The sequence below is a fragment of the Lonchura striata genome, chromosome 2 (genome assembly GCF_050655825.1).
Source record: "Lonchura striata isolate lonStrDom1 chromosome 2, ASM5065582v1, whole genome shotgun sequence".
Classification (NCBI taxonomy): domain Eukaryota; kingdom Metazoa; phylum Chordata; class Aves; order Passeriformes; family Estrildidae; genus Lonchura; species Lonchura striata.
In genome coordinates, this window is record NC_140704.1 from 46,095,850 (window position 1) to 46,120,708 (window position 24,859).

At 39.5% G+C, this 24,859-nt stretch overlaps 1 protein-coding gene across 7 annotated transcripts in view; it reads left to right on the forward strand.

Annotated features, from left to right (window-relative positions):
- The first annotated feature begins 372 nt into the window (after window positions 1–372).
- Window positions 373–24,859, forward strand: part of BBS9 (Bardet-Biedl syndrome 9) — a 291,335-nt gene continuing 266,848 nt past the window's right edge. For all 7 annotated transcript variants that reach the window (XM_085573314.1, XM_085573315.1, XM_021553255.4 and 4 more), the window contains exons 1-5: window positions 373–392; window positions 1,508–1,628; window positions 4,350–4,500; window positions 5,653–5,717; window positions 8,131–8,244. In XM_085573314.1, the coding sequence (XP_085429440.1) occupies window positions 1,517–1,628; window positions 4,350–4,500; window positions 5,653–5,717; window positions 8,131–8,244 (442 nt within the window). In that variant the 5' untranslated portion in view covers window positions 373–392; window positions 1,508–1,516. The remainder of the gene's footprint in view (window positions 393–1,507; window positions 1,629–4,349; window positions 4,501–5,652; window positions 5,718–8,130; window positions 8,245–24,859) is intronic.

Below are 24,859 nucleotides of genomic sequence, written 5' to 3' on the forward strand. Positions count from 1 at the left end.
GAAAAAGAACAAGGCACCGAATGCTTAGGGGTGGTTGCTTTTATTTTTTTCTCCTCTCAGAAAATACAAAAGAAAATTTTCTTTTCTTTGCTCTTCCCCCCAAATACAGGACGAAGTGAGAGAGCCCAACGGCCCATGGCGCCGTTTCCCAAACTACATTTCCCAAGCTCTCCCCTGGGCGGGGCGTGGGGCGGTGAGCGGTTGGTGCCGGCGGCGGGGAGAGGAGGATGCTGGAGATGGCGGCGGCGGTGGGAGTGCGCCTGTAGTCCCGCTGCTCTGTGCCTCTGTGCCTCGGGCCGCGACTCAGCCAGGAGCTCCTGTGAGGAAGCGGGGCTGCCGCCCCGGGGCGGCTCAGACTGCACTGTGCCAGGGAGCTGTCGTCTCCCGCCCAAGTAAGCCCCCGCCGGGCTCCGTCTCCCTTCTCCCGCTCCACTGGGATGTGTGTCCGTGTGTCCGTGTCCGTATGTCCGTGTCCCAGGCTCGGTGTAGATGCTGTGTGTGCTGCTCAGGGACTCTGTGAGGGCGGGCAGGAGGGAGTGAGAGGGTGTGTGTGGAGGGCTGCGCTGTGCCAGCCCGCACTCGGCGGCAGCAGGTTGCCTAGCGGGCATAGCGACGGGAAAAAGGTGGAAAGAAAATACGTGTTTTTGTTTGTCGGACTTGGCTTCCTTGGAAGAGGAGAGGCGCGGGCTTGCAGGCTGCGTTTGTTCCGAATCCCGTCTTTTGCCGTCCTTCCCGCTGGAGCTGCCGGTGCATGGCAGCCCCTCGCCTCCTGTGCGGGCTGTGGCATCGAGCGCGTCCGGCTGTGAGTTTTGAACTAGGATAATATTATTGTCAAGCTGCCCGCAAAGGGATTAGTCTCCTCGCTCCTTCCCTCCCCCCTTCTTAAAATAACATCAGGTAGGGAGCAGAAAAGCTGATTTGTGCCCTGTATGACCGAGTTCTTTAGTCGTGTCACTGGAGCATCTTCAAGGAGATTATGTGGTGGAAGTTTGGATGTTGTCTGTTAGCGTCCCTATTTACTTGTCTAAAAATAATTTCTCTTGCAGAAGACTTGCATCAGAATTTTTTTTTTGGTTTGGTTTGTTTTTTTTTTTTTTTTGCTTTTTTTTTTTTTTTTGCTTTTTGCTGATCCTTCTTGGTAAGAGAAGAGAACTCAGTTCTGCAGCTTGGAAAACTTTTTTTTTACTTAGTGCTTGTAACAGAAGGCATAAGGCATTTAGCATTTTTTAAAAGTCTGTTATTTTGTTGCATTTTCTTCATATAACTAGCAGTGTCTATCACATCTAATTCAACGAATGACTGTAAGATTCCTGAGGTTGTTTTCTGAACTGTATAACCAGAAACTCCAGACACCTGAAATTAACATTTATTTACCTCATACTAGTGCAATGTGAAACTGAGAGGTGTAATATACTTAAGGAAACCTGTTTCTAACAAAGAAAGTTTTTTTGTGTAAACAATTGCATGTATTAGTATAAACTTTAACAATGGTTTGTTTCCTTTGCAGTAAAGAAGAATGTCCTTGTTTAAAGCTAGAGACTGGTGGTCCACCATCCTTGGAGAAAAGGAAGAATTTGACCAAGGCTGTCTGTGTGTTGCTGATGTTGATAATAGTGGCAGTGGACAAGGTAAATTCAGACTTAAAATTGCTGGTTTTTATGCCACACAGCTATAGGTTTGCTTTGACCAATGCATGGTGAAATCTTGATAGCCAGGCTAGTTGGCCAGTTAGTTTTAGATCTGCTATCTTTAATGTGTCCTTGTGGGCTTAAAAAGACAAATTTGGTACTCTCTATCTTTTTATATTTGTATGCTGCTAGATATATTAATTCTTGCTTGTGTTCACTAGTAAATTGTCTCAAGTCCCTCAATGGTAGATATTTTTAACCACTTCCCCTGGCAGTCTCTTCCAGTGCTTCAAAACCCATTTGGTAAAATTTTTCCTAATATCCCATCTAGGCTTTACAGCCCCTGGTGCACCACTAAGCCCTTCACTGGCTTTGTTGCCCTTCTCTGGCCATGCTCCACCACCATCATGACTTTCTTGTAGTGAGGGACCTAAAAACTGAATACTGTATTTGAGATGCAACCTCACCAGTGCTGAATACAGGGGGGCAATACTTCTCTGGCCACACACTTTCTGATACAAGCCAGGATGCCATTGGCCTTCTTGGCCATGAACCAAAATGAACTACATGCTGGTTCATGTTCCAGCTGTTGTCAACCATCACTCTAGGTACTTTTCTGTTGGGGAGCTTTCCAGTCACTTTTCCCCAAGCCTGTTGTGCTGCATTGGGGTTGTTGTGACTGAAGTGAATGACCTGGCACTTGGCCTTGTTGAACCTCATACGATTTGCTTCAACCCATTGTTCCAGCCTGTCCAGAGAGCTATCTGACCCTCCAGCAGATAACCCTCCCACCCAACTTGGTGTCATCAGCAAACTTACTGAGGGTGCACTTGATCCCCTCATCCAGGTTGTTGATAAAGATAGTAAACAGGACTGGCTCCAGTACTGAGCCTGGGGAATGTCACTTGTGACCGGTCACCAGGTGGATGTGACTCAATTCACCACCGCTCTGGGCTCAGCCACCCAGCCACTTTTGTACCCAGCAAGCAATACACCAAAGCCATGACTATGCAGTTTCTCCAGGAGAATGCTGTGGGAAATCCTGTCAAAGGTTTACTGAAGTTGAGGTAAACAACATCCATGATCTGTCCCTTTTCCATTAAGATGGTCACCTTGTGATAGAAGAAGATCAGCTTGGTAGAACAGAATCTGCATTTCAGAACCCCTCTTGCTATGTTTGATCCCCTGGTTGTCCCATGCAAGCTTCATGATGGCACTAAAGATGATATGCTCCATGACTTTCCCTGGTATCGAGGTCAGGCTGTAGTTCCCTGGATCCTCCTTCTGGCCATTTGTGTAGATAGGGATCACATTTGCTAACTTCCAGTCAACTGGAAGCTCCTTGGTCAGTCAGGACTGATAATAAATGATGGAGAGTGGCTTGGTGAGCACTTCTACTTTCAGTGTTCCTGGGTGGATCCCATCTGGCTCCATAGACTTGTGTTTGTGTCTGAGTGATGTAGCAGAATGCTGACCATATCCCCTTGCATTAAGGGGGCCTTTTTCTGCTCCCTGTTTCTGTTTTCCAGCTCAGGGGCTGCATACCCAGAGAACTACTGTTGCTCTGTTGAAGACTGAGGCAAAGGCAGTACTAAGTACCTCAGCCTTTTCCTCATCCTTTGTCACTATGTTTCCAGCCATATTCAGTAAAAAAAATAGAGATTCTCCTTGGCCATCCTTTTGTTGCTGATATATATTGATAGAAAGTTTTTAGACTTTTGTGGCAGTAGCTAGATTAAGTTCTAGTTGGATTTTGGCCCTTGTAATTTTCTTCCTGCATAACCTTACAATTCAGCAGATTCAGCCCCCCTGATTCAGCTGCCCCTTCTTCCAAAGGTCACATCTCCTCTTTTTCCTGAATTCCAGCCAAAGCTCTGTGCAGCCAGGATGGTGTTCTTCCCTGCAAACTTGTCTTTTGGCACACAAGATGGCCTGATCCTGTACCTTTTAAGACTTCCTTTGTTACCAATGTCCAACCTTCCGGGGCCCCTTTGCTCTTCAGAACTGCCTTTCAAAGGACTCTGTCAACCAGTTTCCTAAATGGGTGAAAATCTGGCCTCAGCAAGTCCATGAGAGCAGGTCTGCTGTTTCCCCTCCTTCCTTCTCTAAGAATTGAAAATAAAATTTTGTGATCACTGTGCCTACTACAGCCTCCAACCTTCATATCACCTACAAATCCTTCTCTGTTCACAAACAGCAAATCCAGTGGGGCACCTTCCCTAGCTGGCTCCTTCACCAGTTGTGTAAGGCAATTATCTTTCATACACTCCAGAAGTCTCCTAGACCGTTTCTTTCTGCTGTGTTATATTTTCAGCAGACATCTGGTAACTTGAAATACTCCATGAGAGCAAGGGCTGGTGATTGTGAGACTTCTTCAAGCTGCTTGTAGAATATTTCATTGCCTCTTTGTTCTTATTGGGTGGTCAGACTCCAACCATGACATCTGCCTCATTGGCCTTTTCCCTGATTCTTACCCATAAACACTTAACCCTATTGCTGCCATCACTGATGCTGACAGATATTCACATATCTGCAAAAATTGTAATCATTAAAGTTAAACTAGAAGACGGAGCATAATGAACATTAACTGAATCATGTCAGTATTCTATCCTTTTAGGGCATTATTTGAAGCACTCTGCAGTAAATTGAATTCCATGTGTGCATGCTATTGTACTGTGTAGTATCCTATGTGTTGTTTTTGTTTGTTTGTTTGTTTTTTAGATAAAGTTATTGTGGGTAGTTATAAGGGATATCTCCGAATCTTTAATCCACATCCTGTGAAACCTGGAGATGAAGTACAACCTGAAGACTTGCTCTTGGAAGTGCAGTTGCGAGAACCAATATTGCAGGTGGAAGTGGGGAAGTTTGTTTCGTAAGTAAATGGCATACTGTGGTGTTGTTTATTTAAATCTTAGATGTGATTTTCTTCCTTTGCTTTGGAGGGTGAGTTTTCACTTTCTAGATGAACAGCTATTAATCACATCTATGAATCCTATAATATGCATTTGATCTGCTTCTTGAATCATCTTCATATAAGAGAATTTTTACTTAAAGTATATATAGAGGATAATTTTCCAAATAGTTATACAATTTTTAGAAGTATGTAGAACAGGAAAAACTTAACATTTAAAGTTATCTTTTAAGGTGTTAAGAATACTTGACTGACTTGTTATGGTCTAGGATGTAATACTGGTAAATTATTTCCTGTTTGATAGAGGATAGAAGATCCTTAGTTCCAATGAATTTAGTGGAAACATGTGGCCCCAGGTAGAGGAGAGATACTGTGACTCTAAGGAAAATACCTTACAGTTAATTTGCCATAAGAGAATCTGCTTAAGAGAACTTTATTTTAGAAATTAATTATTGAAGGATTCGTTTTAATTTTGAAATGAACTTCTAATACTGTAGCACGAACCTTATTTTAAAAAGGAAAGCAAAACCTGTATTAACCATGGAGAAGATTCCTGCTTTGAGATCAAAGAGTCAAGTACTGATGGAGTGACCCTTTGCAGGAATGATAATATCTTACTCTGTGCAATGAGCTAAAACATTTTCTGTATTAACAGCACAAGTACTTTGCTAGAAATACTATTTGTGTTTGGAGGAAGAGTAATGTGAGGGTTTGAAGGTTCCAGGTAGCTAGTACAAAAGTGGATTTAAAAAATAGTAGTGTCTGATATTGCTGAATAATGCTTGTTTGGAGGGATGATCTATCATCCTCCATGAAGGATTAACAGCACCTTATTTCAAATGACTTTCAAACTAAACTGGGAAAATACTTGGGTTGCGCTTCATAATTTAAGCTCCTTAAAGGATTAATTTTGATTTTGAAATTAATTCCAAACACTTGAGGATGAATTTAGGAAGATCAGTACTTCTGAGTTTTCACGTGAGCATCTAACACCCAAACCTTGCATTTGGCCTACACATGAGAGCAATTTCAACATGTTTCCTGAATTTTTATACTGTATGAATTCTATTTGAATTTATCTGAAAATAATGTTTTTTATACTCTTCTTTACAGTGGTACTGAAGGACTTCATCTGGCAGTGTTGCATTGCCGAAAACTCTGTGTGTATGCTGTTTCAGGTTAGTTTACAGATCCAAGCTTTCCAGTGTATTCTAAAATTTGGATTAGGTTAATATTAAACTTGGTATATACAGTGTTTGCTCATCATCACTGAAGATTTGCAGTCATGTTTTTTCGCTCAAGCCCACATATGAAGAAGAGCTATTAGTAATTAGGTTTAGCACAGGGTTGCTGATCTGCTCCATGCCTGAGATGCTGTGGTATGTCTGATGGTCTGTGGTTAGCAGTGATTGTGAGCAACTAGTTCTCATTATGGTTTTATGAATTGGTGTTATTGTTCAATGTGCTAATGAACAAATGGTTGTATAATGCCAACCTACTTATCTCTTTAAAAATAAGCAATAATGATTCTTTCTGAAGTCAGAGGTCCAGATAATTTTTAGAAAGCCAGAATATTGGTAAGGTAGCCCATGAGAAGACAGGAGGTTAATACTGGTAAGAAGGTGAAACCACTGTGTTTTGTCTTAAATCCTCTTTCTTCTGTAGCCTTTGGCTGGAAATTCTATATGATGTATTCTCTCTGTATGTGAAGAATCCAGTCATGAAATACATACTCTGTGCTTTGATTTTTTTTCCTTGTATATGCTCAGAGCAAAGCACAGGTTTAAGAGATCTATTAATGGATTGGATCACCCATCTTCAAAATTCAATAGACAGCATGGTGTTGTTAATTTTCTCCATGCAGGGACACACTCTGTGATTTGTTTCATTACAAGAGCATGTTTTCTTGTATGAGCAGCTTGTTTCCTATTTACAGCCTTGTAGTCGGGTTACAAAAATGTGCTCTCTTTGCCTATCTGGAGACACCTGTGAAAGTGGTCTTTGCTGAGGAGGGATTCTTAGAGATGTGCTGCAGTTTTTGTGCTTTATCTTTGCTGTAGTAGTGTTTATGCCTTAGAGTTGTAGCCTACCAGTACAATTTTTATTAAAACAATCCATTTTAAAATTTGCATTAAGAGCATATGACAGTAAGTCTAGAAGTCTTTAGCAGTTATAATTTGCTGCTTGGTCTACATGGCTTAAGCAGTTAAGTAATAATATAGATAAAATTTTGCTATCTTTTAATAGACTTTTCATACTAATCTGCAAGCATTCATGCTTTAATGGTGATTTCTGTCATCTGAGTGGGTACTCTCAAACTAGCTCCTTTGAGAAATAATTGTTATTACTTCTTTATGCTTTTATGGCAAATTACACTTTCATAAAGTGGAATCTTTACTTAGTTTATACATGTTACCACATCTGTTATTGATAATAAAAATCACTATGTGGCTTCTTTTGAAAAATGAAAGCATCCTTCAGGGCTGACTAAAGTATGGCCTTCACATTGTATTGCAGTCAATATACACAGACTGATTACTTTCTGTTTATCCTGAAGTGTTGCTGCCTATGTAGTTACTACTCAGCAGGGTTTTTTCCCCTCATGTCTATGCCAGTCTTTTCCCTAATGTGGGTCTGCTTTAGGGGTGATTGTTTAAAACGATGTTTGATTTGTTTGGAGAAATTGCCTAAAAGGTTAGCATAAGCCACAGATCTTTCATAGAATGTTGCTTAAGTTGTTGTTTGAATAATATTTGTATAATTACAGCTGTAGTAGGATTTAATGCAAAACACCTTTTTCCCAACTGATGTGACTATTCTCAGAGGATTTTGTTTACTTTTTTTGTTTGCTAATTAGTCCTTAAGTATTACTTTATGTAATGAACTTTACTTTCTTCACTGGGTTCAGGAAAAGCTTGATTCTTTAAAGAGGAACTTTAGTTTCTTTAGAAAGACTTTTATTTTCTGTTAGTTGCTTGAAGGAGTCAGGGAGTTAAAATTCATGCAGATCTTTTCAAAGAATGTGACATATATCACAAAATTATTTTTGTTACTTTATGTTTGTCTTTTATTTTTGCATTGCTAATCACTCCATTCAATTTCAGGCAAAGTAAAGGGAAGTGATGAGTGTGCCCCAAACACAGCTTTGTCAAATTGGAGCTAATGACCAGCTACAGCTTAATTTGAGACACAGACTATTGCAGCTGAAGCTGGTTGTTGGATATAGTGTATTTACCAAATAGCTAGCGAATTATAAGAATGCCCCTTTGAGCAGGGGGAATCAAAGCTTTTTTTCTGATCTTAGAGGTTTGCCCAACATGAAAAATACATTTAAATAGTACAAACTCAGCCTTTGGTGAGGTCCTTATACCATGTATAGTATAATGAGACTTTATTCCTGGCTGTGACTTTTAGGAAGTTTTTAGCTTGGTGATTTTTTTTTTTTTCAGAAAGCAAGTGTGAGCCTGTGTATCTCAAAAGTCACTAGAAATTAAGTTATATTTTTTTCAGATTGTTTACACTGGTACCCCTTTACTTCTTCTACAGTGTGTGTATCAAATTAATAAATATTTACCCTTTGTTTTTTTGTAGGAACTCAGGGGAATGTGGAGCATGGGAACCAGTATCAGATTAAACTGATGTATGAGCACAATCTTCAGAGAACTGCTTGTAATATGACTTATGGCCCATTTGGTGGTGTAAAAGGTAAGCTCCTTGTATATTCTTTATCATTGGTTGTTTAACTGAATTTTGAAAGGCAGCATGGCGCTGTTGTCTAGAGGAAAACATCTTTCTATTCATGATGATAGTTTTTATCTGATGCATATTGAAAATAACTCAAGCTGAAATGAGTGAAGAATGTGAAATACAGAGTAGTTTTCATCTCACATTTTGAACTGGATATGAGTTTACAAACTTAATGTGACAAAATTCCTGGCTCTTTCCTTGTACAGTAAGACTCTTCAACATCTAAAAAGAATTATTTTATTCTGTGCTTTAATTCTATTTTACTTTTCAGTGCTTGCTTATCCTGGCCAAGTTAAAAAGTTCACATCTTCTTTTGCTGATCCTAAGATATCAAGTGTCTTAAAAGAGATGTAATGCAGACTTCTAAAAAACTACTTAAACTTAGATTGGGAAAAGAGAACAGTGGACAATAATATTTATGGTGTATTGGTAGATTTGAATGAGTTTAATAGATATCAGTATTTTTTGAACTTGTGGACTTGTTTTTGTGTTTTGATTTGGAAGTATTTAGATTTGCTTTGCATAACATCTGCTTTTCTTCAGAAGTAAAGATAGCCCAAAAATATTTGGGGAGGTGGCAGTCATCAACAACAATACTGTCACTAAACTGGTGGCAGAGTGATAAGTCACTTTCTGAGGCAAAAAGTCTCCTGCATCAATATGACAAATGTATGTAGACAGTTCTGTGTCTGTAATAACCTTCCAGTAATAATGCTACAAGGCCTTAACTCAAACTCAGGCTTGTCCCTGGGCTTAAATTCAGCTGACCAAAATCCTTACTGATTGAAGAGATTTTCACCTACTAATTTCTTACAGCTACCTTGGGGAAAATGGTCAGCTCATGTGGGTGAGAAGGTATAAGGGCTATCAGTATCTTGAGGAGTGAGTGTATATAGAATGGGCATAGTCATGTTAAAAGCAGAAAGACCATACAGAGGTTCCTAAATCTGAGAAGAGGGAATTATGTTCTCTGACATTCTACACTGAAGTTGCAGTAACAAATGTATAGGGGATAGTAAAGAAACATTTTTTTTTCCCATCAGCCTTCCACAGGCTTCTCTGGAATTCTTTTCAGGCATCTGCTAACAGTGTCTCTTGCCTTCAGTAGAGGTTAATTCATGGTGATGCTGTCAGCCTGCAGCAATGAGCTTGCTTTGCTAACAGACTGCCTTCTGCACCACAGTCTGGAAGTAAAATAAGAAAATACAGGGAGAGGTTTTGAATTTCTTGCTGTCTGTTACTACTGTGACTAATATGTGTCTTACTGTTATACTCAAGCATTAAGTTTGAAACAATGTGAGAGTGAAGGAGGCCCTTCACAGGTCATGTTCACAGAGCTACTGAAGCAGATGCAGGAGAATGTCAGTTGAACAGAAGGAGGAAAGCATGCCGTGGGAGTGTTGGGGAGGAGGGTGAATGTCAGTCCCCCAGAAACATGATTTTTCATCTGAGTAAGCAAAGAATGCTGTAGGAGGTGACACAGATAACTTGATCTATGAAATTGCTCAGTCTTGCTCAGATTTCTCTTGCTGAAGGTAATGCTTTTTTTCTTTTTATGGAGCTCTTAATCCTAGACCTTCAGTGGTCAAGGAGTGCATTCTACTCAGCCATAGCATTTAACACTAAAAAAAGAAAAAAAAAAAAGATTGAGTTTGCAGTCCTGAGGTGTTTGGAACAGGTGAAAAGTAAAGTCAGGACCATGAACTTCAGGCAAGCAAAATGCCCACTCTTCAAGGAGTTAGACCAACCCCTGTGAAACTGCCCTCAGGGACAAGGTGTCAGAAAATGCATATCTTTGAGGATGCCTTCCATAGAGTGCAAGAGCTCAAGATTCCCAGGTGTGAGAAATTGAGAAAGGAAGGCAAGAGATGGACTGATGCCTGAGTTGAGACCTGCTGTTCAAGCTAAAGGGCAAGAAGGAAATGATGCATAGCCAGTGGAGATAGGGAGAGGTGACCTGGGAAGACTATAGGGATGCTGTCTGGTTGGGTAGGGATGAGGTCAGAAAAGCCGAGGTACAGGTGGAGATGAACTTGGTGAGGGGTGTAAAGAACAACAAGAAGGGTTTCTACAGGTACATTAGCCAAAGGAAGGTCAAAGAATGCAACACTGGCAAACTGGTAAAAGTGGATGAGTGGAAGGCTAAGGAGCTCATTAACTTTTTTGCCTCTGTCTTCTGTGGGGTAGTGGTGCAACAAAGTCTCTCCCACTGGAAGGAAAGATTGGTTTTGTGACTACCTGAGGAACTTAAGTCTATGCGACCTGACTGAGAGAAATCCCAGAGTCCTGACAGAATTGTGTGATGTAGTTTCCAATCTATGCTCTATGGTTCTGGAAAAGTCGTGGCAGCAGGTGAAATCCAGGGTTACTGGAAAAAGACAAACACTGAATGCATTTTAAAAGGGCTGGAAAGGACCCCTCCCCAGGAAGTAGTGACCTGTCAGCCTCGCCTCTGTGGTTGGAAATGTATGGAACAGAACTTTCTAGAAGCTGTGCTAAGGCACATAGAGAACAGGGATGTGACTCTAGGCAGTCAGCATGGCTTCACTAAGGTCAAGTCCTGGCAGATCAACTAGTGGCCTAGTGGTAGAGAGCCATGGAGTGACTACATCAGTGGATAAGGTAAGGATTATGAATGTCATCTATCTGGACTTGTGTAAGGCCATTTACACACTCTCCCACAACATCCATCTCTTTAAGTTGGGGAGAGATGGTTTTGATGGGTGGGCTGTTCACTAGATGATGAATTAGTTGTATGGTTGCATCTAAAGAATCATAGAATCACAGAAAATCACGAGTTTGAAGGGACCCATCAGGATCATCCAGTCAACTCATGACACTGTGCAGGACACCCCAAGAATCACACCATGTGCTTCTTGAACTCAGACAAACCTTGGTGGTGTGACCACTTCCCTGGGGAGCCTGCTCAACCACCCTCTGTGTGAAAAACTTTTTCCTGATAACCAACCTAAACCTCACCTGACTCACCTTCTTGTCATTTCCTTAAGTCCTGTCACTGGTCACAAGAGTACTTGCTCCTCTGCTTCCCGTCAGGAGGATATTGAAGACCACAATGATATCTGCTCTCAGTTTCCTCTTCTCTAGGCTGAACAAATCAAGTGACCTCAGTTGCTCCTAATAAGGCTTCCTCTCCAGACCCTTCATCCTATAGAAGTCTAGAATGACAAGTAGTGCTCCTTAGGCATCTGTAGTAGGACCAGTGCTCTTTAATGTCTTCATCAATGATCTAGGCAGCAGGATTGAGTGCACCCTCAGCAAGTTTGCAGATGACAGCAAGCTGTGTGGTGTGATTGACACACCTGAAGGATGGGATGCCATCCAGAGGCACCTGGACAAGCTTGAAAAGTGGGCCCATGGGAACCTGACGTTTAACAAGTCCAAGGGCTGCATATATGTCTGGGCAATCCCAGATGAATGAATACTGATGGGGAGATTAACTCATTGAGAACAGCCCTATGGAGAAGAACTTGGGTGTTCTCATGGATGAAAAGCTGGATGTGAGGCAATAGTTTGTGCTCACAGCCTGGAAAACTAAGTGTCCTTGTCTGCATCAAAAGCAGCATGACCATCAGGGTGAGGGAGGTGATTGTCTCTCTTGTGAGACCCCCACCCCCTCTTGTGAGAACTGCTGCTTGCAGTTCTGGAATCCTCATCACAGGAAAGACATGGAACTGTTGGGGCAGGTTCAGAGGAGGGCCATGAAGATGGTCAGAGAGTTGGAGCACCTCTCCTGCAAACGCAGGCTGAGAGAGTTGGAGTTGTTCAGCATGGAGAAGAATAATTCAGGGAGACCTTAATGTAGTCTTTATATACTTAAAGGGAGCCTAAGGGACAGCTGAGGACAAATGCTTCATCCTAAAAGAGGGATTATTTAGATTCGATATGAGGAGAAAGTTTTTTTACAGTGAGGGTAGTACAATACTTAAGGTCAGATTGGATGGGTTGGATGGGGTTCTGAGCAACCTGATCTAGAAGATGTCCCTCCTCTTTGTGGGGGAGGTTTGGACTAAATGACCTTTAAAGAACCCCTCCAACCCAAACTATTCTATGATTTGAGAATTTTAATCTCTCTCGAGTTATTTCACATGTTTAAAATACAGAAACAAACATTGCTAGGTGTGTATAGCATTCTCATTCAGCTTTCTTCAATGTAAGATTTTGTAGTTCTGTCCCTACTAGTTTATGGCAAGCTTAGACCCTTGTATAATATTTTGGTCTATTTAACAACACATCTCTGTGGCTGAAATCTGATGGAGATGTAAAACATGAAATGTACAACTGTCACTTCTCAAGTGTTAGTTTTTTTCTCTTGTATTAAGAAAAAAGATTAGTGTTTTCTCTATGGGGAATATTGTGAAGTAAAGAAACCTATTTTGTAGCCTTGTTTCTAAATTTCATTCTTGCTGGTGTCTTCAGATTAATGATTTGATCTATGAGTAATTTTCACATGTGGAAGAATTGAGACAGATGTTCTCATAACAGGAACAGATGAAAAACCAACAAACTCATTTATTCTCATAATAGAAAGTTGAAACCTAAGTTAAAGAATCTATTAAAGCTGTAGAATAAAAAACCCAAAGACTGAGAAGTTGATCAGTGGCTTGCATAGATTAACTGTACATTTTTCTTAAAAATAGCAGAGTGTGAATTGTGGTTGTCACCACTAGATGGTCCTCTTACAACATTTACCAGTCAGCATTTCTAAAGCTGCATTTATTCTTGTGCTGATTCTACAGGTGTATTTTCTGCAACACTTAGTGAGGTATAGAAAGCACAATAGCACTTTCTGAAAACCTCTATAGCTAAGAGCCTTATTGATCGAAACAAAATGTATTCTGGTGGTTGTAGAACGTTAGCAAAAAGGTGAAATGAAATTGATTCTTTCAGCAGAACTGTTACTGGCTCAAGGGCGTGAGAAATAACCATGAAATTCCTTATAAGTTTAGCTAGAATTCTAAACAAAGCTAATGGAAATGTTTAAAAACAGTAAGTGGAAAACATCTACAAAGATGAAAATGTAGAAGTCAAGCACAGTGTAGGCAGAGTTGATTGTGACTTAGGACTTTAAAATCTGTGGCAAAGGATTATAATGCAGATCTTGACATTTCTTTGCTGCTTTAGCTATACGTTTGTTCCTTGCTCTCTCTGAATGCTGGTGCTAATATGAAACCAAGAAACTGTCAAGAAGGGACATATAAAGATCACCTATTGATTTTATATTTATAAAACCCAGTATTGTTAGCCTAGACTTTCACAAGTTGAACTTAAAGTTAAGACACTGCCTTTGTTGTTTAGAATGCATGTCTCCTTTTCATATTTCTGAACTGTTCCTCATGGTCTTAGAGCTATAAGTTGAGTTCGTCATCCAGTGCTCCAATTCTAGCATATGGGTCATTTTAGAAAGGATGATTCATGATAAAATCATGAGTCAGTAGTGCTGAACCCTGGTTTTCAACCAAGTGAACTCTTAACCTAGCCACAAAATGTCACAGCCCTTAAGTAATGAACATACTGTAAACTTCATGGTTTGCTTCGGATATAAAATTTAAACACCTTGAGGGTACTCTACCTTAAGCTGTTTTTTTTTTCTTTATTGAGAAAGTGAAGGTGAAAAAGCATATATCTTTAAGATTTATGTTGCACCCTTACTTATGGTGAGTACTCAGCTTAACAAAAATTTTACTTTATAAAAACCCATTCATCACATAAGTTTTATAAGGTCAGATTTTACTATTATGGCCTCCTGCAATTATGCCACCAGAGACTGCTCTGCTAAGAATTCAGCTGTCATTATATGAAGTGATGTTTGCTGATAATTTAAGCTATCTTGGAAAGTATTTTCTGTTTTCACATCTGTAGTACGTTCCGAGTCTTTATGAGTCAAATACCAATGACCTGGTATTTGGCTCAAGCTCATAAGTTTAAGATGATGAGCTCATTAGAGTGGTTAAGTTTGGAGGCAGCCTGGGCTGTTGCAACCCTGCCTGGCTGAGTTTGTGATCTCAAGGAGTATGATTTTGGCAAGAAGTGAAGTCAGGACCCTGAGCTTTGGAAGGTGAACTTCCAGATGTCTAAGGAGTTGGTGAATGAGATGCCCTGAAAAACTGTCCTTAGGGACAAAGTATCTGACCAGACCTGTCACTTAGAGCAGAAAGCTCTCCATCCCAATGTGTGAGAAACCAAGCAAGATAGGGCAGACACCAGCAAACATGAACAAGGATCTAGTCCTCAAACTGAGAAGTAAGAAAGAATGTGCAGCCAGTGGAAACAGAAGACAGGTGATCTGGGGAGAGTACAGGGATATCATTCAGATGTGTAGAGATGGGATCAAGAAAGTCAAAGTACTGATGGAACAGGACTTGGTAAGGGATGTGAAAAATAACAAAAAACTATTCTGTAAGTATACAATGTCAGAAAAGAAAGACCAAGGAGGCCAATAAATGACAAAGGAGAGCTGGTAACAACAGATATGGAGAAGACTGAGGTACTCAATGAGTTTTTTCCGCAGTCTTCACTGGCAGTTAGGTTTCCCACATCTCTCAAGTCTCTGAACATCTTGTGGGAGAGCCAGGTTACTCCTGCTGTAAGAAAAGAGCAGGTTTGGGACTACTTGATGAAACTGAATAGCTACAAGTCTGTGGGGCCTGATGATATGCACCTCAGGGTCCTGAGGGAACTGCCTGATGTTGTTGCAAAGACACTCTTCATTGTATTTGAAAAATCATAGCAGTCAGGCAAAGTCCTGGTAACTGAAAGAATGGAAACACCTTTCCTAATTATAATAAGAGTAGAGAGGAAGATCTGGGGAACTACAGACTAGTGGGCCTCTCCTTTGTGCCTGGGAAAATTATGGAGCAGTTCATCCTGGAAGCAATGCTAAGGTATGGCTTCACTGAGAGCAAATTATATCTAACCAATCTGGTGGCTTTCTGTGATGGAGTTACTGCAATGGTTGACAAAGGACAGTGAATGGATATCATCTACCTAGGTTTCTCTAAGGTGTTTGACATAGGCCCACATGGTGTCCTTAACTCCAAACTGGAGAGATGTGGATTTGCTGGATATACTATTAGCTGGATAAGGTACTGGCTAGATGGATGCAGCAGGAGAGTTCTGGTCAATGGCTCTATGTCCAGGTGGAGTCTGGTGACAAGTGGTGTCTCTGTCTTGGGGCCAGTACTCTTCAATATCTTTGTCAATGATCTAGGCAGCAGGATTGAGTGTACCCTCAGCAAGTTTGCAGATGACAGCAAGCTGTGTGGTGTGATTGACACACCTGAAGGATGGGATGCCATCCAGAGGCACCTGGACAAGCTTGAAAAGTGGGCCTGACAAAGGTTCCCATGGGAACCTGACAAAGTTCAATGAGTCCAAGTGCCAGGTTCTGCGTATGTGTCTGGGCAATCCCAGATGAATGAATACTGATGGGGGGATTAACTCATTGAGAACAGCCCTATGGAGAAGAACTTAGGTGTTCTCATGGATGAAAAGCTGGATGTGAGGCAATAGTTTGTGCTCACAGCCTGGAAAACTAAGTGTCCTTGTCTGCATCAAAAGCAGCATGACCATCAGGGTGAGGGAGGTGATTGTCTCCCTTGTAAGACCTCCCTCCCCTCCCCCCACCCCATTATGAGAACTGCTGCTTGCAGTTCTGGAATCCTTATCACAGGGAAGACGTGGACCTGTTAGAGCAGGTTCAGAGAAACTCCACAACAATCAAAGGGATGGAGCATCTCTTTTTCCAAAGACAATCTGAGACTGCTGGGATATTTCAGCCTGGAGAAAAGGCTCTGGGGGAGAGCTTGATTGTGGCCTTATAGTATTTAAAAGGGGCTTACAGTGAGGAGGGAGTGTGACTTTTTACAAGGGCAGATAGCAAAAGGACAAATGGGAATGGTTTTATACTAAAAGAAGAGAGGTGTCCCATCCCTGGGATTTTTCAGGACAGGCGAAGTTGGACAGGCCTCTGAACAGCATGACCTGGTGGGTCCCTGCCATGAGAAGTGACATCATCTACTAGACCAGGTTGTTCTGAGACTTGTGCAGTCTTACACTCTGAATATTTCCAGGGATGGTGCATCCTCCACCTTAGTGCACAGCCTGTTCCAGTGTTTTATCACCCTCCTTGTTAAAAAAGTTCTCCCTTATGTCTTATTTAAATTAATTCTTTTTTATGAAAGCCTTTACCCCTTGTCCTATAGCAGCATACTCTCCTAAAAGTTTGTTCCATAAATAATTTAAAATTTTGTACTTGGCTGGTAAATCCTGAGTGATGGAATTGTTTTTGGTGATTGGAAGTCACTGCTGATTGAAAGCTTCTGATAAATAAGTTGTATGTTTTTCCATTGTTAAAACGTAGGAATGGAGTGAAGCAAGTGAACTGGATATAGTGTTTTAGTTGAGAATTCCTTTTCTTAGTCTTCTTTATCATGCAGTGTCCCTCCAGTTCAGTTTCTAAGGCATAAATCTGGTATTAATCTAGAAATAGTCAAGTCTTATTAAGCAATATTCCATATATAATTTAGTATTAATAAAGTAAAAACAATGATAATTGAAAAACAGTGAGAAGGGGTTTTTTTGGTAGATAGGTAGTGATTGGATTTTGAGACAGTATTGTTAAATTTTGTGATTGATATAATTTGGTCTTGATTTTATATTGTTCCCATGTTTTGTTTATTTATGGTGACACCAAAATCATGTAGGCCTAGTTATTTTAATTAAAATAATGATTAATTGGATCTGTTCTACCTGTGCAGAATTTTGGTTAATCAATTTACCATACTGTTGTATGACATGGTAGTAGTAGACTATTTTTATATAAGAATATTAAAACTCCTTATAGATGCATAATCACACAGAGATTAGATGAGATAATTATCAGCAGCTTAACAATGAATTTACATATTGGCACAGTAAAATATTTGCAGGAAATGGGCATTAAGCAAAACTAATTTTTGACTCAGCGCAAATAAATTATATTAATTAATAATTAATTGTTATCATCTTTTCCTAACATGATGTTTAGATAATTTGTGCTGAAGTTACCTTAATTTTGTACCTACAACATTCAGAATAAATAAATACATGTGACTTGACTTTGTCATGCCCATATTGAAGGTATTTAGACATGGTATGTTTTCCTGTCTGTAGAGAAATCTGAGAAAGAAGACAGTCATCTAGAAAGTGACTCTTACTCCTACTTTACTGTCTTCTGTTGGATGGGTTAGGACTTAGCCACTTTATACTGTTAGCTTAAGTCCTTCTACATCTTAAGAAACAGTCAATGTACTTCTTGTGCCTGACTGTGCTTAAAAAGAGATTTACTGATGTGGAGCCTGCTTATAAGAAATGATGGTATTATGCTTTTTATAGTGGAAGAAAAGTGCCCTTATTACTTCTTTGAAAAAGTTTACAGATCAGGCCACAACTTCATTCTTTGCCTTGTTTGCCTTGAGTCAGATATGACTTATGTTTGAGGAAAGTATATGCAATAAATTTCTGCTGAAGTAATGTGAAGAGTAGAGAAGGGCTTTAAAGTAAAAACAAAGCCACTGTTACTTGAAACTTAGGCAGCTTTACAGATTACCACATAAATTTCCTGTGGTCAGTTGTGCATTAGACTGGATGCTGGGCAGGATAGTAGCTCATATATGAATAAACAACAGTGTGTAAGGAGTGAATACTAAAATTCTCTGCTTTGAGGCCTGGTGAGTGGGAAGGTTTCCTGAGCTGCAGGTTTCCTGAGCTGCTCTCTGAAGTGCTTAGGAAGTGTGTGAATGATCACATGCTCTAGTAGGAGGACGCCCTTTCCCAGGTGAGGATGGAGTTCTGTGGTTGTTCTTCAGGGTGTAAGTGGTACATTAATGTGGGTGTATAAGCACGCTGAATACTTCCAGTTTTCTATTAAAAAAAAAAAAAATTTTTTCTTCAATTTTTAAGATTTTTTCATCTTCTGAAGAACTAAAGAAACAGCATATTGATAGCTCACCAGTGGGGGACACAATCTATTGGGTTGCTCTTGAATAGAATACTGATTTTATTTAGTGACAGGCAGAAATCATAGTTTAATAACTTTGCCTTCTTAGCTGCTGAATTATTTTTTAATAGCATTTACTTACAGATGATGATTTTACACTGCAAAAGCACTGTTACTGCTTTGTGTGATTCCACACTTACATTATCTTATAGTTAAGTAATAAGTGAGTTAACCACAGTTTTCTATAAGTCTTCAAATGAGTTGGTAAGTGATTTAGTATTGGATCCCCCTAATAAGCACAGGCTTTGCAATTTATGTTTTCATCTGAAACCTTAATGCCTTAGGTCAGCTTCCAGAGTAGTTCAGATTTATTTGAAGTTGATTCATGGATACTCTACCAGTAAAAGCAGATAATAAAACAATGGCAAAGGGAAGGAAAAAAGAAAATACAGCTTTGACATGAAAATGTTACAAGCAGAAAAGTGTGAAAATACCTTAAACCTATCTTTTTCTCAGCAAATGGCTTTGAATTAATTTTACTTTTATTATTGCACTGGCCTAGAGGCAAAGTATGTTTGAGTGTTACAACAAAGAGGGTGCTATATGGAGGAGTTTTTTTTAATAATGAAATACAACATAAACCATGCAACCTTGTAACAGGAAACTTTGTGAGGAGGGTAGACTGTATTTAACTTTTCTACAATTCTGCAAGAATAAATTTTATTAGGTGTTAGTAAAAAAAAAAAATTATCAGCTGAGTTTTATGCTGTAAGGTTAAATGATTCTTATGACTATGTTTAAACACTGGAGCAGTATAAATTCAGACTTTGATTTATTGGCTAGTTCTGTTAAGAAGCAGAATATTTAACTGTTGCCTTCCTGTTAAATTGCTTCTGCATAAGGACAGATTTTTGGAAAGGTTTGGGATTTGAAATTTTTTCATTGAATAGATCCGGTGATGACTACTCCTAAATGGTTTTTCACTCAGCTTTGGAAAGTTGGAAAGCTGTTAATGTTGGGTTTTTTTTTTTTGTTGTTGTTGGTTTTTTTTTGTTTGTTTGTTTTTTTTCCTCCTATTAATAATTGTGTTAGAATCTCTTCTCTAAATTGAACAAGTGAATGAAAAAATAATCAAGGAAAATGTTCTCTGAATCTCTTACCATCCTCTTCTTAACAGTAATGATTACAGCCTAATGATCACAGCCTAACAGAAATAAAGGGTCTCATTGCCTTCAGTTGGCCAGAACTTTGCCTCAATTGTGAATTCCTAGATAAATCTCCTAATCAGCAATTTTTTTAAAAAAAGAACTATAACTTAAGTGAAGTAAAATAAATTGCAGAAATACATAACTTTGGGAGCAGTTGTATATGTAAGCAAAAGACTTGTTTTTCAAAACTTTGATAAATTCTGTATTACACTTTGTCTAATTTCCCTTGTTGAAGTATGGTACCCAAAAGTGTGCCATCACTGTGCACTGGTAGCATAAAATGTTTTGTGTCTTACATGTGGGGTTAAGGCTTCTGCAATGCTCCTGCCAAGAGTCAGTGAGTGCAAAGGCAGAACAATAATTACCTCATATGTTTTTAATAGCTCATGTATATTAATAATGACCCAATCTGTCTTTTGTCTTTTTGATGACATATTGTTGACTCATTTTAATTCATCGTCCCACTACAATCTCCAGACTCTTCTTCTTAGTGCTATTGCCTGCCATTCTCTGGTTTCCTGTGAGTCAATTGTCTGAGATCACATCAGATGTTTTATTTCAGTTTAGAGATGCTGTGTCTAAAGTTTAGAGATGAAGTATATGTTATTACCCAGTCTGATAAATAGTTTGGCATGATGAATTTTTGTTACTTTGAACCAATGTACAGCTTTATTATTTACATATGTAATTTCTTATTTAAATGTTCCAGCATTTCATGTAAATGCATTTGTCTCTAAGATTTGTTTGCTGCCCCATGGTTTTTCCTCCAAAAGAATGAAGACTTAGTGATTATTTAGTCTATTTTGTCTTCTCAAAGAGTCTTTCAGAAGTATGTGTATGTAGCTTTTGTTTATTTTTCCAGTGGTCATCAATGATTACTCCATTACAAAAAAAGTCTCCAATGTATAGGAATTTAGGGTTTGGAGAGTCACCAAACCCTTGTTAGTTGCTTTTCCTAGAGGGTTGAAATGTATCTTGTACAAGCTATGATGCTTTATACTAATTTTGTTTTGGTGCGAATTGTTCCTATCAAAAATCACTCTGCTACATCATTGTGGTAGCTTAGTCCCTAAGTACCACACAACTGCTCACTCACTTTCTCCCACTTCACCCTGGTGGACTGGGGAAGTGAATCAGAAAAAGGTAAAATCTGTGGGTTGAGACAAGAATAGTTCAAAATTTTAAATAAAGTATGATAATAATAGTAATAAAAAGAAGAGAGAAATAAAACCCAACAAAAACAAATAAGGCACAGTACAGTTGCTCACCACCCACTGACTGATGCCCTGCTGGCCCCCATCAGTGATCAGCCTCTTTACAGCCAACTCCTCATTTGAGTGTTCTCAGTGTGTTTCCAACTGTCTAAAAATACAGGATAACAAATTGTTCCTGTGATGTCTTTTCTGAGATTGCCAAGAAAGAAACTAATAGCATGGTGATTTTTTTGATAGAGATGTAATTCACTGACTCATTTGACCACAAAGTAAGAGTTAACCTTTTCTGTATGTTGGTTGCTAGCCTAGTATATATATAGACAAATTACTTGAATGTGAAAAATGGCTGTGTTTCATTGGTGTTTTTTAGCAAATTAAGTCAAGCTGTTTATTTCAAAATTTTTAGGGTATATTTGAAACTTTTTGAAGATATATTGGAATTTCATCTAATGCTCTGTACAGTAAACCGTCACTTTTGTGTTGTAAGCTTCTGACCATCTGACTTCATTAGAAATATTCTCAATGGGTTCTTTGGATGTGAATGCAGTTATTTGGGAGATCATTCTTCAGTACATATTTTTAACAATTCTTTAGCTCAAAAAATTAGTAAATAATCACACAGAAGGGGAAAAGTTGGAAGGTACCCCTGGAGGTCATCTAGTCCACAAACCCTGCTTGTCCCTAGATGTCCAGATGGCTTTTGAATATTTCCAGAGAGGGAGACTCCACAATCCCTCTGGGTAGACTGGTCCAGTGCTTAGCCACAGCTTCACAGTAAAGAAGTTTTTCCTCGTGTTTAGGTGGAACTTCTCATGTACATCAGTTTCTGCCCATTGCCTCTCATCCTATTGCTTGGCATCACTGGGAAGTGTCTCAGTCCATCCTCTTGACACTCTCCCTTCAGATACTTACTCATATATGTTGACGAGGGTTCCTCTCAGTCATCTTCCTGAAGCTAAACAGGCTCAGCTCCCTCAGCCTGTCCTTATAGGAGAGATGACCTCATCTTTGAGGTCATCCTTTTTGCTGTCCCCTGGACCTGCTGTAGGAGCTCCATGTCTCTCTTGTACTGGGGATCCCAGAGCTGGACACAGCACTCCAGATGTGTCCTTACCAGGGCTGAGTAGAGGGGTAGGCTCACCTGCCTCAGCCTGCTGGCAGTGCTCTTCCTGATGCATCCCAGGATACCATCAGTATTTTTGGCCATAAGGGCACACTGCTGGCTCGTGGACATCTTGCTTGTTTCACCCAGGTCCTTCTCCACAAAACTGCTTGGACCAGCTGCCTTGGACCTCTTTTTCCTCTAGGGCATGTTTCCCTGGGATTCTTCAAGAAGGTCTCTGAAGAGGCCAAAGTTAATTCCTCTGAAGTCCATTGTTGTGATCCTATTCACTGACCTGCTTCTTCCTCACAGGATACTAATGGTCTCTTGGTCACTGTAGCTAAAGCTGCCCCCAACCTTCACATCTCTAACCATACATTCTGTGTTTGGTAGTAAGGGTCCAGAAGCACACCTTTCCTAGCAGGCTTCTTCACCACCAGTCCCAGAAAGTTATTGTCAGTGCCTTCCAAGAACCTGCTGGGTTGTTTATGCCTTACTGTGTGGTTCCTCCAGCAGATGTCCAGGTGGTTGAAGTTCTCCATGAAAACCAGGGTCTGTGACTGTGAGGCTACTTTCAGCCTGTAGCAATCACCCACAATACTGTCATCCTTAGTAGTTTGTGCTTTATTCCTAACCCATAAGCTCGATTTACTCATCATCCTCCCCGAGACAGAGATTTATGCATCAAAGTACTTCAGAAGTGCTTAGTAGTCATGAAGCTTCTTAGTCTAAGGAATCTATAAGAGGAGAAGTAGAAGAAAAGATAGGGAATTTCACTGGGTTTTAACAGTGGGATCATATAGTTCTGTTTCATTGTAAGTTTTCAGGTATTTTTAAAATGGAATTTTAAAGTTGATAGATGTATTTGAGGAAGGTGATTTATGATCTTACTGATACCTTTTGAAAGTACCAAAAATATTGAAAAATAGAGCATGTATTCAACTTCAGCTTAACTCAGTGGAAGGTCTGTTGTTGATTTATGATTCTCTAAAAACATCCATGTGCGGAACTATTCAGTCAAGTGTAATTGATTTTGAAGGGCTACTGGTGACAGTACTTGTTTGTGGGAGATTGCCAGTTCAGTAAGTTGTTCTGTAATATTTATAGAATGTATGATAGGTGTATATTTTCAGGTGAGAGCAGAAAGTTCACAGACTGGAATTTCTCCTACTTACTTTAGAAAAAGTGTATGCCAGTGTTGTAATGTCTGTATGAATGTGAGGCTCTTAGAAGATTTCTGCAGCTGCTAGGGTCTGAAAAGTAGTTACTGAACAAGTTGTGGCAACAAACAGAATTTAAGGAGAAGACTTTTACCATCTCTTTGTGAATTGTCATTATTCAGGCTACATCACGGCATACAGTCATTTTCAAGACCTCCTCTATTTATGCTGTCTATAGTTAATCTTCTGCATTGAAAAAGAGAGCAACTTGGAGTGACGCTGCTTTCACAGCTGCCTGAACATTTTTACTGAGATGGAAATATTCACTTTTAATTGTAGAAAAAAAATTCACTTAATATAGAGATTGTAATAAACAAATTTTTGTACTACAGTCTGTCATGTGTACACAGTGCCAAATACTATGTTTCTTTCAGTAGGAATTTTAGTATGTTGGATGTTGCAGCTATGATACTTTGGAATCTTTATACTGCAAGCTGGTCTATCCTACTCTTTTGAACCATACTAGTGTTTTTTCTAAGGATGCTTCCACCACCTCAGGTTAATAGAGATTTGAAGGGATCATTCTCTAGTAACATAATTTAACTATGTCATCTTCTGTGGTAAGTCTTGAATCAAGAACAAAGGAGTATATCACAAGTCTCTTAAGGGATTAATAGTGTGAATGAGGGCTGATTGCCTTTGAGATGCTTCAATAGTTCAAAAGTCTATTTCCATCTGAAATCCTCCTTATGTTTTATGGCAGGCAGAAATTTCTAAGAGGTTAGAATTCATTATGACAGGTGAGACAAGCAATGACTTTTTTTCCTTGTGGCAACTTTGACTCCATGCTTTACTATAACTTGACCAGGGAGGCTCCTTACAGAGAGGGCTGTTACAGAGAGAGCATCTTTTGCTTTGGGACTTAGGAATATGATTTACTGCAATGCTTTAATATCCAGAAGGGTTTAAGAAATAATTCAAGCTAACATCAATAAAGCAAGGACTTAATTTTTTCTTTAAACACTTTCCTTAGTTTCTCCTAAAGTTCTTCCAATCCACTACTCTATTTTTATTTCCTTCCCATTGGAGTGATTTTTCAATTCCAGCAGAAAAGCACTCGTGTCAGCTGGAATGTGTGTGCACTTTGTGCATCAGGTGGGATGGGTACTTGCATTAACACTGAGTGATGCAGGGCAATTTTCTTCTTTGCTTGTGTTCACGGTATTGGCAGTCAGATCCTCTGGACTAGGATGAATGGCCACAGCTGAAGTCCTGAACTTTGATCCTTTCTGTAGTTATGCTGGTAAATTCAGACTTCTTTCTGCATATACACTGACACGTGCTTCATGCACTGGGTTAGGGAGGTAATGCAAGACTTGCCTTTTACTAGGCATGCATTGTTTTAAGAACTGCTCAAGTTATTTTCAAATGGATTTTTCATTTGTCAGACCTGATCCCTGAAGTTTTTATCACAGTTGCCCTAGATCTGCTTTACTAAAGGAGCGACTCTCAGCAGCAAGTTTCCAAAATGTGTTTGAACTGGAGAAGTCTGTGTTCCCTATGCTGTAAGAAATTTCAGGGGCAAATTTCAGTGATGAAGGAAAAGGTAAACATACTTTCTTGTTTCAAGTCAGGACAGGAACTTGTCTTCCTGTGTGGGAGAATATAGTTTATGTGTGTCACTTCATTGATTACTTTTAAATCATATTAGGAAAGCATTTCCTATGTATAATTTAAGGGCTCTTAGGCTCCTGAGTGTGTTGTAAATGCCAGTTTATCTTTTAATTTTATTTCATTGATGCTTCCTTCCACATGGGGCTTTTTTAGTGAGGCATTTGATTACCTTTGAAGGCAGTTAAAGTTTTCTCTGCTGACATCTTCCTAACTCTGTA